Source organism: Rhinichthys klamathensis, unplaced genomic scaffold (genome assembly GCF_029890125.1).
Source record: "Rhinichthys klamathensis goyatoka isolate OS25496 unplaced genomic scaffold, OSU_Roscu_1.1 h1tg000330l_1, whole genome shotgun sequence".
In the NCBI taxonomy this organism is placed as follows: Eukaryota; Metazoa; Chordata; class Actinopteri; order Cypriniformes; family Leuciscidae; genus Rhinichthys; species Rhinichthys klamathensis.
Genome location: NW_026606845.1, coordinates 1,867,325 through 1,879,450, shown reverse-complemented (window position 1 = coordinate 1,879,450; position 12,126 = coordinate 1,867,325). Strand labels below are relative to the sequence as shown.

General features: G+C 40.5%; 1 protein-coding gene across 1 annotated transcript; it reads right to left on the bottom strand.

Annotated features, from left to right (window-relative positions):
• Positions 1-9,476: 9,476 nt before the first annotated feature.
• Positions 9,477-11,846, bottom strand: LOC130105939 (uncharacterized). Its single transcript, XM_056272126.1, has 2 exons — positions 9,984-11,846; positions 9,477-9,878 (listed from the first exon to the last, which is right to left on the bottom strand). Exons 1-2 carry the CDS (start codon positions 11,844-11,846, stop codon positions 9,477-9,479), a joined length of 2,265 nt encoding a protein of 754 aa, XP_056128101.1.
• Between the last annotated feature and the right edge of the window lie 280 nt (positions 11,847-12,126).

The window sequence follows — 12,126 nt, the reverse complement described above, 5'->3', positions numbered from 1 at the left end:
CTAAATGTATATTTGACACTAAGGACAGTGATGTATTCAGTCAACTGTCGAAGCTGGGTGTAATCATTAACAATACGCCGCTGCGGTCGTTTCGGATCTGCCGCAAATGCTGTACAGTGATCATCGTGCACGCCGAGCTGCCCAGCACAAACTCCTAACCTTTCTGCCTCCCTCACTTGGTCCTCCATTAGTGCAACAAGAGGAGACGACAACAACTATCGGCTTTGCATCACTATCGTTCGCCTTAGCTAACTCATTCACCACTAGCGGAGTGAGCTGGAAAATTTAACTTTTCCCGAACCCCGTGGGGAGGAGGGCCACAACATCATGGCCAACAACAACACTTAGCAAACATTGATCTTGCTCCGGCTTTAACTTCTGGATATTCGGCAGTTTTGCAACAACGGACCGAATAGATTTTCTCACGTCTTTCTCCGCTGCCGTTAATGAACTCCAACTCAAACTGACGCGCTACATCAACGTCATCGTTCTCAGCCACTCCCTCTATTCGCTGATTGGTCCTACAAAAAATTGATTTCTGGAAACCTAAGAATACACAGCAGTCCCAGACATAGTACTGAAGGAAAATGAAATTGAGCGGAAGTGCGTAGGAGGGTGGAGCCAGGCTAGTGGCGCTATGCATTATTCTAAAATCTGGCTTTATTCTGGCATGTTGAATTAGAGTTTGACAAACGCGGCGGCGCGTTAATTTGAATTTATTTTTCTCATAACAGCTAAGAACTTAATAGGCTATAGCCTACTCCGTAATTGTTGGTCATACAGATAAGATATCATCTTTTAAAACTGTAAAAGGTCTGTTTTTATTCATGTAGGCTAAAGTAGGCCTACACTCAGGCTAACGACAAAACGTTTTCTCGCTCATGTGAGAAAGAAATGTTTGGGCATTTCTCAGTGAGTAAATTCATAGCCGAGCGGTAGAACTTACGGTTCGATCATCAAGATGACACGGGTTCAAATCCCGAACAAACATGCTCTATTGTAAATTTTTATATTCATTAATGCAGAGAGATTTGTCTAGCTCTAAAACTCTGTTACACCATACAGTTTTTTGCTTATATTTATAAAATAAAATGACCATGCATTTCCATTTTACACTAAGGAACATAGGTTATCCAACAGAACGACTTTGCATCTGTATAATAATAGGCTACCAATCGTAATTTCAAAAGCAGTTCTGTTAAAAAAATATTTTATATATAGGCTATATATATATATATAGGATATATATATAGGATATATATATATATATATATATAATTTTTTATTTTATTTATTTTTTATTTTATTTTTTGGATTCCCTACAACCTAGAGTTTTTAAAAACATGGTTTTAAGTAAAGTGTGATTTGCCAGGGGGGACTAGGATTTCCTTCTGGTCTAAACATCCCTGCTTCTGCTGAATTATTTTAATCCCCACACCCCTCCCTCCACAGTAATCAATGCTAGGCTATTTCACCAATAGACCATATCAAATATATAAAATAGAGATATGCAACAGGCACGTTTAAACGACAAACAATAAAATCAAAACCAGCGTTTCAGTTGTTCATTAGTTCCAGTGGCCCTAATGCATGCACGGCTTTTCAAATTTCACAAAGTGTTTTGAGATTAGTTTGAATTAAATATTGAAGTTTATTCACACCACGCCGAGTGGCCATATATATATATATATATATATATATATATATATATATATATATATATATATATATATGAATTACAGCCATTTAGCTGGAGCTATATCCATTATTACAGCTACAGGACCCAAACCAGTCATATGAGCATGCGCTGTGCCGGAATATAACAAAGCCCTACGAGGGAAAGGGCTTAAGGTTAAACCCCAAACACTTGCATTACAACCACAACATCATGAAACTGTAGCGTATTTCACTTACTTTTTCGTGAGAATGTGAAGCTGTGTATAGGTCGTTTTTCCAAGACTTCCTGATAGTGAACGGGGTTCTACGTAGACTTATCCATTTCTCCCAGCCAATCAGGAACGTCCGTGTTGCGTCACACGCCTTGACGTCAGGCAACCTGGCCAATCAGCATTTTAGAGGGTAATTTTAAACTAAAATGGAGTGTGTTGCTCTCTCCGACACAGTGGTACTACCCACGTATAGTGTTTTTTTTTTATCTCTTTCCTGCAATTAACCATTAGATAGAGGTTTTTTATTTTTATTTTTATTTTTATTTACTGTTTAAACGTAAAAGTATAATGCTACTGTGTGTAACATCACACACCCTTATTTGCTCGACGGCACAGGGATGCCAACGGTACAGGAATAAATGAAACAAGTTCTGAATGTATTCTAACAGTGATAGCAGAAAACTATTATAAAAATATTTTACCGAACTATTATTATTTGTTTAATCCTACATGAAACTCACAAACAGTGTGAGTGCTACGTGTGTATTTCTATAAACAGACTCAGAATTCAGAATTAAAAAATGTAACTACACAAGGTGGCTTGTACTAGGCAACATGAACTGGTCAGTTAAGCTGGGAGCTAGCACTAACTAAAACGTGTCTATAACGTTTAGGGCTAATTTACCTGTGCTCAAACACACCAATTTATCTCGAGCGTCCATTTACCTGAAAGAAGACGGGTTCCCAGGCAAGTTCTGTGTATCGATCCAGAAGGACTTTGGTGTATGTAAATAGCACAACACGGAAGTCAGTACAGGACTTCAATCGGTCACCTGAAAGCAGAGGCACTTCCCCCTACTGGTGTGGGGGCAAGGGGGTAATCCATCGACCGGAAGTTGAAGCCGGCCGGGTGCCGCCATGTTGTAGCAGAACTTCACTTGTGTTAGCATTTCCATTGACTCCCATTCATTTTGGCGTCACTTTGACAGCGAATAACTTTACATCTGAGGCGTTTAAAGACTCCATTTGTCCATTATTTATTTCTAAAGAAACACGACAATGTATAAAAGGCTCCATTACCTTCTATGTTACATCATGGCCCCGTAGAAACAGATTTAGTAAAAGTAGGCTAACGATTGCGTCATAACCACTCGACTCTCTGTCGCGCTGTACAGAAATTACCGTACAGACAGGAGGAGAAGCTCGCCGGCAATCGGGGGGACGTCCCGTCAAGGGAGAAGCCCATAGATAATGAGTCCATAAAAGCAACGGAATACTTACTCCTGCTCACTCACGCCAAAGAACGCTTTGCTCAAGTTCCCCGTCTCTGCAAGATTAACGTTGGCAATTTTCACGCACAGCTACTAGATTAGAAGATTAACGTCTGTCAAACAGGTTGCTCACGTCATCAAGCTTAGTTTGAGTCGGTTTGAGTCTGCGCGTCAGGAACGGAAGTGCTCAAAAATCGCTAAAAATGGGCTTCAACTGTCTCAACTGAGTTCCAATGAGATGGCTCTGTCCACTTCTTATACTGTTTATGTGTGGGGGTGTAACGGTTGGATTTGTACACCGAACTGAGCCACTTGTTAGAAGTGAAATGTGAAATGAAATAAGTGAATTTTCTTAGTTGTAAAAATCGTTCTATTGATAGATTCTTGTTTTAAGTATTTGTAACTAATACAGTTAAAAAAACAAAATCAAGCAAAAAAGTATTGTTTTTAGCTACATTTATTATCAGCCTAAAAATAAATATATTCTCTTGCTATGCGGTTTATCTTACTTATATTTCATAAGACCAATCATTTTTGAGTGAATCTAAATCAAGTGACTGCAAACCTTCTATGCTACGTCATTAAATGGAGCTGTTTTAAACATTTCAAAACCGCACACAGAACAACCAAAAACAACCAAACGGGAACGTTGTGTGGAGGTATAGTGCAACCACAGGAGAACGTTTTAGTTGGTTGGTTCCCTTAACGTTTAGGGAACGTTATAACCCTGAGGGAACGTTCCCTAAACGTTAGTTTTTGGTTTGGTTCAAACTAACCTTTAGAGAACCATAAACTAACGTTCCCTAACGTTCCCTAAACGTTCTGTGTTAGTGGGGATAGTTGAATCATCAGCGTACATGACAATGTTAGCCTTATGTAAAATATACGGTAAATCATTAGTAAAAATATTAAATAATAATGGACCCAGACAACTGCCTTGGGGTACTCCACACTGTAAAAAATTTCCAGGATTTCACAAGATATAACTGTAATATTTCACAGTTAATTACATTATTACCACTTCACAGGCTTTAACTGTGATAATTCACAATATAATACCGTATTTAGACTTTTACTGTGAAAATAATGCAGGCGCGGGGCTTTTACAAGAAACTACTGTGAATTCCGTCTTTTTTTCGAGTGGCAACTGCGTCAGCGTCATCAGATTCCGAGCTCTCTGATCTACGCGGTCTCCATTCGGTGGATTCAGCGGTAAGTGTTTAAATGTCATACTTTATCAATTTGATGACTGTTTTTTATATGATAGTGCATGTTATTTAAAGGTATGAACCAAATTAGTGTTAGTTATAGGTTCTGTTGTCAATTTTGTAACTTTTTGTAAGCTGGAGCAGACTCGTCTAGGTTTAAGCGCGGAAATTTGAATGAACAGACGTTGGTTGTAGTGTTGTTAATTATACCGAATTAATTTAGTAGCTAACTGTGAGACGTCTGGTTAGATACACCGTCGAACATTTAACTTTAGCTTTGCTTAAAGCTTATCTTAGTTAGCAGCTACTCTAACAGCGTTCTCTCTTTTTCCACAGCATTTTTCTACGTTGACCGACGAGAAATAAAGTTATAAGGTAAGATGTGGCCTTAATAGTGGGTATTATGACAGTTATTATCAACTAGATAAATTATGGTGTTGTTGATTTGGGCAAAGGTGGATTAAATTCATCTCAAATTATAGTTTTTCTTCCCTGCTGTGTGTGTGAAACGGAGCAACCGTTGTCTGTCTCGTCAACAGAAAAATGAAGTGCGCATGTCAATAAGTTATATATTTTAATTATCTTGTCTCTGGAATTTTCCACTGCCAAAATAAATGTTTTGTGCGGCCGTTTTCCCGCTGTTAGACCAAGGTGCACTCATCTGTGTTTTGCAAGAACATTAATGTTGGTTAGATGAACCCAATAATTATTAAAATACCAGATAATTAATGTACATTCTACTCAGAGGAAGGCATGAGTGGTGCTGAGAGAGCTGAACCTCTGATGGAGAAGACCTATCATCCAGCGACGCTATCAGAGGTATTTTTTCCCTATTCCATCTTGTGAAGCACATGGCTCATTGCATGGGTGGAGTATAGTCTCAATAATCTGAAATGTAAAATGCACATCTCTTTCAAAAACAATCCAAAGCTATAAAAATTCCCTTATTTTACATGGCAGTTTGTAACAGACTAACGGGTTGCGACAAACACAGGTCTTTCTTCAGGGTCATTGTCCACAATATCTTTCATTTGTTTTGTTACAATAATGAGTTAAAGGGGTCATATTATGTAAAATTCACTGTTATAAGTTGTTTGAACAGCAACGTGAGAACAATGAGCCTATACTACCAAAAATCCACTCGCTCGTTTTTGAGGCTATATACACACAATGTACCTGAAGCATCCAAAGAGCACCTGTATAAAATTACAACAAAGATTCAGCAGCACTTCTACTCCATTATCTTCAGGTGTTCCCACTTTACTCTACTGACCGATGTCTCAATCCTCGTGAAGTTTCGTGAGGCCCTGGAGAACAAATTCAACACCATTCTGAAGTTCTGCCAAGAAGTCAACTGTCATCAAGGCGTGAAAGATGTTTTGGCTTGTTTTGAACTGGAGGCTTCAGACAAGGCTACATGCATTCTTCTCCTTCTGATGGCGTACTTCAAAGAGCCCAAGGATGCCATTGTGCTTGATGTTGATGTAAGTATATTTTCACTCTGACATTAACATAAGCAGTAGGCCTATTGTTTTTTGTAAATGGTAATAGGACTGTACTTATATTGCATCTTTCTAGTTTTCTGACCACACAAAGCGCTTCACTCTACACTTCACCATTCATACAGGTGCCAACTGCTCATCAGTCCAAAGAAACCTGTCACATTGTCATGATCACATTCTAAACTTTACCAAATGTGTACTGCCTAATCTAAGATAAATCAATGGGGGCCAAGGGAAGATTTGTTCTTAAGTTGACTATAGCTACAATAGGTACAGATTATTAACATTTGAATCTTATTCTACTCTTATTTTTGCAGCCTTGTGCCACAGCCACTGATGTAGAAGGGACCGTGATGCTACCAAGCACCCCTCGCTTGATTGTTCAAGGTAATGTTGATGTCTTCCTCATTTTGAATGTATTCTGTCAAGTCATCCACAGATTTGTTGTGAGCAGTTTCATGTACCGGTAATAACTATTTTCTTTCAACCGATAGTTCCTACATGAAACTGCTCACAATAAGGTCTGGATTATCTTAAGTAAACCAGGTCATGATTTCTGGAAAGAGTTTTTCAAATGTGTTTTTTTGCACTTTGAGCACCACAAACAAAGTTCCATATAGTCCCTCTATAAACAAAAAAATTCTGTTAAAAATATAACCTGAGAGTGAGTAGTGTTCTGAGTATGATGTTCATGTATTAATTTCACAGGCTTCAACTTGAATTAAACTAACAGGTTTCTTCTGTCTTTTTGTTTATAGGTGCTTCTTGGGCATCAACCCAGAGCCGGGCACAAAATCTAAGAGGCAGAGAGGTCACATGAACCAGCAAGTCTGCACTCTGATTAGGAAGCTCATTGACTTCGAATGGATGTCAATCTAATTGTAGCGATTGTACGCACGTATAAATATAATTAATTATTATTCATAACAGATTATGATCAATAATTAATAATTGAATTATTTTCAGAATTTACTGTAGCAAAATCAATAATATGATCAGTTTATCAGTTCATCCAATGAACGGAAAGCATAAACAATTATTAATTCTAGGAAATATAATATCTTCTTGGCCAAGAAAGACTAATTCCCAGCTAACAGCTAAATTAAGAAATAAATCAAGGGTCAAAGCATAGGTAACTTAGATCGAAGTTCAAGACAATAAATCGGTAAGCACATATCACAAGTAATGCTTCTCTTTTCAAATACAAACAATACTTTATTGATTATAAGCCTATGGCTAACACACAAAACAAATATCTAACACAAACACACGCACACGCATTCATACAAGTTGAAGGAAGACAGAGAGTGAGGAAGAATGAGTTTTAGGAGTTAGATGGTGAGATTCCAAGTTTCTATATGCACTTAAAAGACATGACCTGAACGAACCATCAATAATTAATTTCACCCTTTTATCGTTTCTTAGGCGGGTGATTCAATTTACATTTAAAGCACCAGTCAGTTAGAGTCTGGAGGCGTTACTTGCTTGTCCTTTGCGTTGCTTTGGGGATTCTCCTTTTTGTCGTAAAGGGGGTTTCCCGGTCCGTTGGTTGGCTGGCTGTCTCGTGCCTGGATAGATGTCTTGGGGCGGCCAATCACGTGGTGTGTTGGCGCGGATGAATGAAAGTCTTTGAAGTTGAAAGCTGGTTTTGCAGTTGAAACGTTAAAACGAAACTTTGCAGCAAAACTTAACTTAGAACCGAGACTTTTATCGGAAAAGAAACAAACTAAGAAAAGAAAGGAAAGTGTGACGAGATGGCTTCAATTAAATCTGTTTTAACCCATATCTTGATTTGGGTCATTTGTCTCTGCGTCTACATGGTTACTACCATCGTCGGGCATCACAAGAGCTTAGAGAGCGAGTCCAGAGCTCTTTTCCCGAGAGCGTTCAGAGAGCATCACAAGAGCGAGGATCACAAGAGCCGTTCAGAAGAGAGTTCAGAGAGAGAGCGTTCTGTGTCCGGGTCTAAGATTTTAAACTCAAAATGTTTGTCCCGCCTCCAGGAGGAATTTGGAATTCGGACAATAAGACACTATTATGGTTATTTGAGAAGGGGGTCTTTTCTATCCCCCCCCTTCTCTCATCGCGAATCATGTGTCCTCTGTGGTCTGCTTACTCATCAGCTCGAAACAGAGGATTCAGTTTAGACATAATTTCCATTTTAAGAACATAAACATTTTTACACAGATTTCAATCAAGCCATCTTTTGAATTAAACACATACGAGCATAATGATAGGAAACAACGCACAATTTCACTCACACACCTAATATTTATAACAAATATGAATTGTATGGCATTTAAGCATATGAGAGACACACACATATATTGTAGAAACAACATATAATCAAAGTCCATCGAGAATTGTCCTGGGAAGAGTTTTATGGATTTTGATATGTAAGAAAGTCCTTATGTGTGTGTGTGTGTGGGTATCCTTATGGTCACATTTGTGCATCCGTGGTGTGTACCACGTGAGGGTTTAGTTTCACAAATGGCTGTCTTCAAGACAAAGGGTATTTTGTATGCAAGTCCACTTTTTCAGCCTTAAGGATATAATTGATGAGGGGAAAACTAGCTCGGGACGCTGAATGGTTCAGTCTGTTTAGTCGCAGGGGTCAGGTGACGTCTTGTTAGACCTCTTGCTTCACCATTTCTGAACAGATCTGTTCTTGCCAAATTATAAAACATTGACAATGTCCTTCCTTTAGTTAAGCAACAAAAGGTCTTCTTGGCTCATAGCCTCAGGGATAATTTGGAATATGCAGCCCCTTGTGTTTGGTTATGTCTGAAAGCTTCAATTGTGTTTGGTCCATCCTCAATGTTGCTACATATCCCCCCTTCGTTCGATGATGGGTTGAGGAGAAGACATCATTGAACGCTGGAGAAACGGGTAGAGGAAGCAAACACACACAGCAAACAACAAGACAACACCTCCATGACTGGTCACTTTACTGGTGCAGGGCATTAGATTATCTAGGCCTAAACAGGTTCACTCTCTCAAAATAGTCAATCACGTTGAATAAAGTTTAGTTCAATTTTAGGACCGTTATTCTAGTTTGTTTTGGTACGGTAATTGATCAACTTTGTGACTAAATTTGATTTGTTTGTTTTATTCTCTTCTAAATTGTTCTAGGTTTAGACCAATTTACCTTTCAATTTGTGATACGAATGATGCAGGGAGTTCTCTGGCTCACATTCGTTTTAAGGTGACTTACAAATATAGGAGTGGTGTGTCAATCCTATTATTGTGACCTTGACCCTTATGGGGTGGACAGGCATTTTACCTAATAAAAGAAGGAAAGGAAGGAAGAAGTAAAACAAAACAAAGCAGTTGAGTGTTCCTGATATGATTTATAACTACGGTTGCGCAGCTAAGGTGTCAGGTATCATGATGTAGTGAGAGGTGTTCTCAGGTGTACTTGTTGGATGGGTAGTTACCAGGTTTCCTATGGTAAGTGTAGCTAAGTTGTTAAGCTAGATTCTGAAGTTAGTTTCTACCTGTGGGGGAAAACATACTTGTTGAATGTTTTGCACGGTAGAGGTGGTTAACTTCTGTATGTAAGTGAGTATGCTAGGGGTGTCGTGTAGTGCATGTATGTATGTATGGTCAGATCTGTCTCAGTCTGTTTTGCTCCCCCCTTTTGCTTGATGGCTTAGCTTTGATGAGCTTGTTGCATCTTTGCCTTGGAAAAGGGCTCTTCTGTGAGCTGCTGGGGGTCAATCCAGTAAGGCAGGAAGTTCTCTGGCAGACATTGGGAGGTAGTTTGGCACGGATGTGTGAAGATGTAGTGCGAAACTTGGTCTCCGTTGTTGCATTCCTCCGATGATGCCTTCTGGTTGTGACAGACTTTCTGACCTTCTGTGCATACTGTTGTTGCTGTAGCACACACGTGGTTCTTGAGTTTGGAGCTCGTTTGGTGGTTTCTTTATGAGTGATGGGTAGCCAGGATGGTGTTTTCTGGTACCTCTGGGTGTTCGTCAGTGGTTGACTGTGAGAGGCCACTTTGTTCTGTGTTGTTGTAGAACAAGTGGTCGTCAAGTTCGTTATGAAGGTGTATCAGATGAAACGGTGGTCTTCCGTTCCATCGCCATCCTGTTCATCATCCATGTTTACCTCATTTCCGATGAAAACTTTCAGTTGCCTCATTAGTTGCTCCGTGTCTTCTGAGGGTAAACTGTCTGGTTCTTGGGCATACTCAGTGCTGTGTTTAACTGAGTGGTGCCAAGGTGGGTTTCGTTGTTGAGTACCCACATGGAGTGCTTTTGGATGCCTTGGTTGATGGCCTTTGGATGTCCAGTTAGGTTTCCAGTGGTTTCCTTCTTGTGGGTTACTTGAGAAGCGTGGCTGGTCCCATGGCATTTCCATGCGGTTAGTGTAGTAGGTGTCAGCGACATGGGAGTCACGTTCTCTGTGCTCCTTACGAAGGACTGTGATATTGTCATGCCACTGGGTGTCTTCCAGTGCAAGGCTTGTGTCTTGGCTGATGGAGTTTGACACTGTGGATGTTTTCAAACCTTTCTTTGAGTTCATCTTTTGTTTGATGTAGGCCTTGTGTGTCAGGTCACGTAGCTGTTGAATTGTCATTGTGCCTGGGCAGGCCATGATGCCAAGATGATGACTCAATCCGGGGTGCAGGTTTCTCAGGAAGAGGGTTTTGAAGTTCACATCCTCTTCAAGTTCGGGTTTGTTATGTGCACCTAAGTAGGCTTGTCGAAAGCGGTGGTAGTAGGCTTGGGGAGTCTCTTGTCGACCTTGTTTGGTTTCCATAGCGATTAACACACCGTGTTCCGACTCTGGGCCTGTGAATTCTTTAATCAGTGTCTCACATAGCAGCTGGTAGTTTGACTTGACATGAGCAGGTTGTCTGTCTAGGAAGCTTCGTACCTCTGGACTGGATGTGGATCTGAGGAGGTAGAATCTGTCTCTGTCAGTCATATGTGGTCTCACCTCTAGGTGGAAGTTGATGTCTCTGATGTAGGTCTGGATGTCGGGACCCTCTGTGGAGTTCGGGTTGAACTGAGTGATATTCTTCACCAGCTGGTTGAGATCTTTAAAGGTCATCCCCTGTGCAGCTTTGGAGTCTGCCTGGATGAGCTCTCTTTGTTTGTTAGCAGGGAAGAGTTCTGTGGTGAAGGCCGGTGACGTTTTGGGTTGTGGCCATTCACTTCTTCCACTGTATGCCAGTTCTTGGATGGAGGATTCTGTTCTGCTCAGCAGGGGTGATGCTGAGGGAGGTCTCTCCCTTCTTGGCTCTGGTTTCTGTTGGAAAATGTGCTGGAGTTCATCTCTGACCGCGTACAGCTCGTCGTTGGCGTCATCTCGCTGTTGGGTCAGATGGTCCATTTCAGCGCTGCACCTTTCCAGGTGGTCTTTCAGAGCATTAATTTCAGAGTTCTTATCTTTAATGTCAGCTTTGGATTTCTCTAGCTGATGTTCAGCAGACTGGAGTTGGTTTACCAGGTGCTTTTGGACAGTCTTTAATTCTAGTTTGTCACGTTCAGTGACTGCAAGGGCTTCTTGGAGCTTGTCAACTTGTTTCTTTGTTTCTTGCTCCGCTTCGTCAGGCACTTTGAGTTTGTCTTGAGCTTTCGCTTTGAGCTGGTCTGTGCAGTGTTGAGTGTGCATCAGCTCTCTCCGGAACTCAGTGGTCTGACACTTGAAGTTGTCCTGGACTTTCACTTCCAGCTTGTCTATGCGGCTCTGGGCACGTGTCAGCTCCTCTTGGAGGTGGGTGATGTGCTTGTCGCTTAGTTTCAGCTGGGCTGTGAAGGCATTACTTAAGGAACAGGTTATTTTGGTTAGTTCCATGTGGTTGTGGTTCTGGCTTGAATCACGTGTCAGGAATCTTCTCAGAATTATGATTATTATTAAAAATAATAACAGTTCAATTGTCTTTGGTGTGAGGCAGTCTGTAATGCCTCTGAGCCAGGCGTCCACGTCATCCCTTTGGGCAGTGGGGTTCGTCGTCCACGACATGTTGGTACGCTGGGGTGAAGAGACTGACACAGACCTGTGTGGAATATAAGCCTATATGTGGTTGAACAGCTAAGTGTCGTTTCAGTGACGGTACACCAATAGTGAAGTGTCGTAATGACTAAGTGTTGGTCTAAGTGTAGACAGGTAGTCTAGTGATGTGAAGACTTCGTCACTCAACTGAGTAAAGGAAAGAAAGAGAAAAAAAGGTTAAAACAAATCTCAGTGGAAAGAAACCCTTTTTTTTTTTCAATGGGAGAAATATTTTTTATAAATATTTTCT

Excerpts from the sequence above, each read along its gene's own strand:
- LOC130105939 (XM_056272126.1), bottom strand. The coding sequence starts at position 11,846 with ATGTCGTGGACGACGAACCCCACTGCCCAAAGGGATGACGTGGACGCC. Across the intron at positions 9,879-9,983 it reads AAGTTTTCATCGGAAATGAG|AACAAAGTGGCCTCTCACAG; the intron begins GTAAACATGGAT and ends ACAACAACACAG.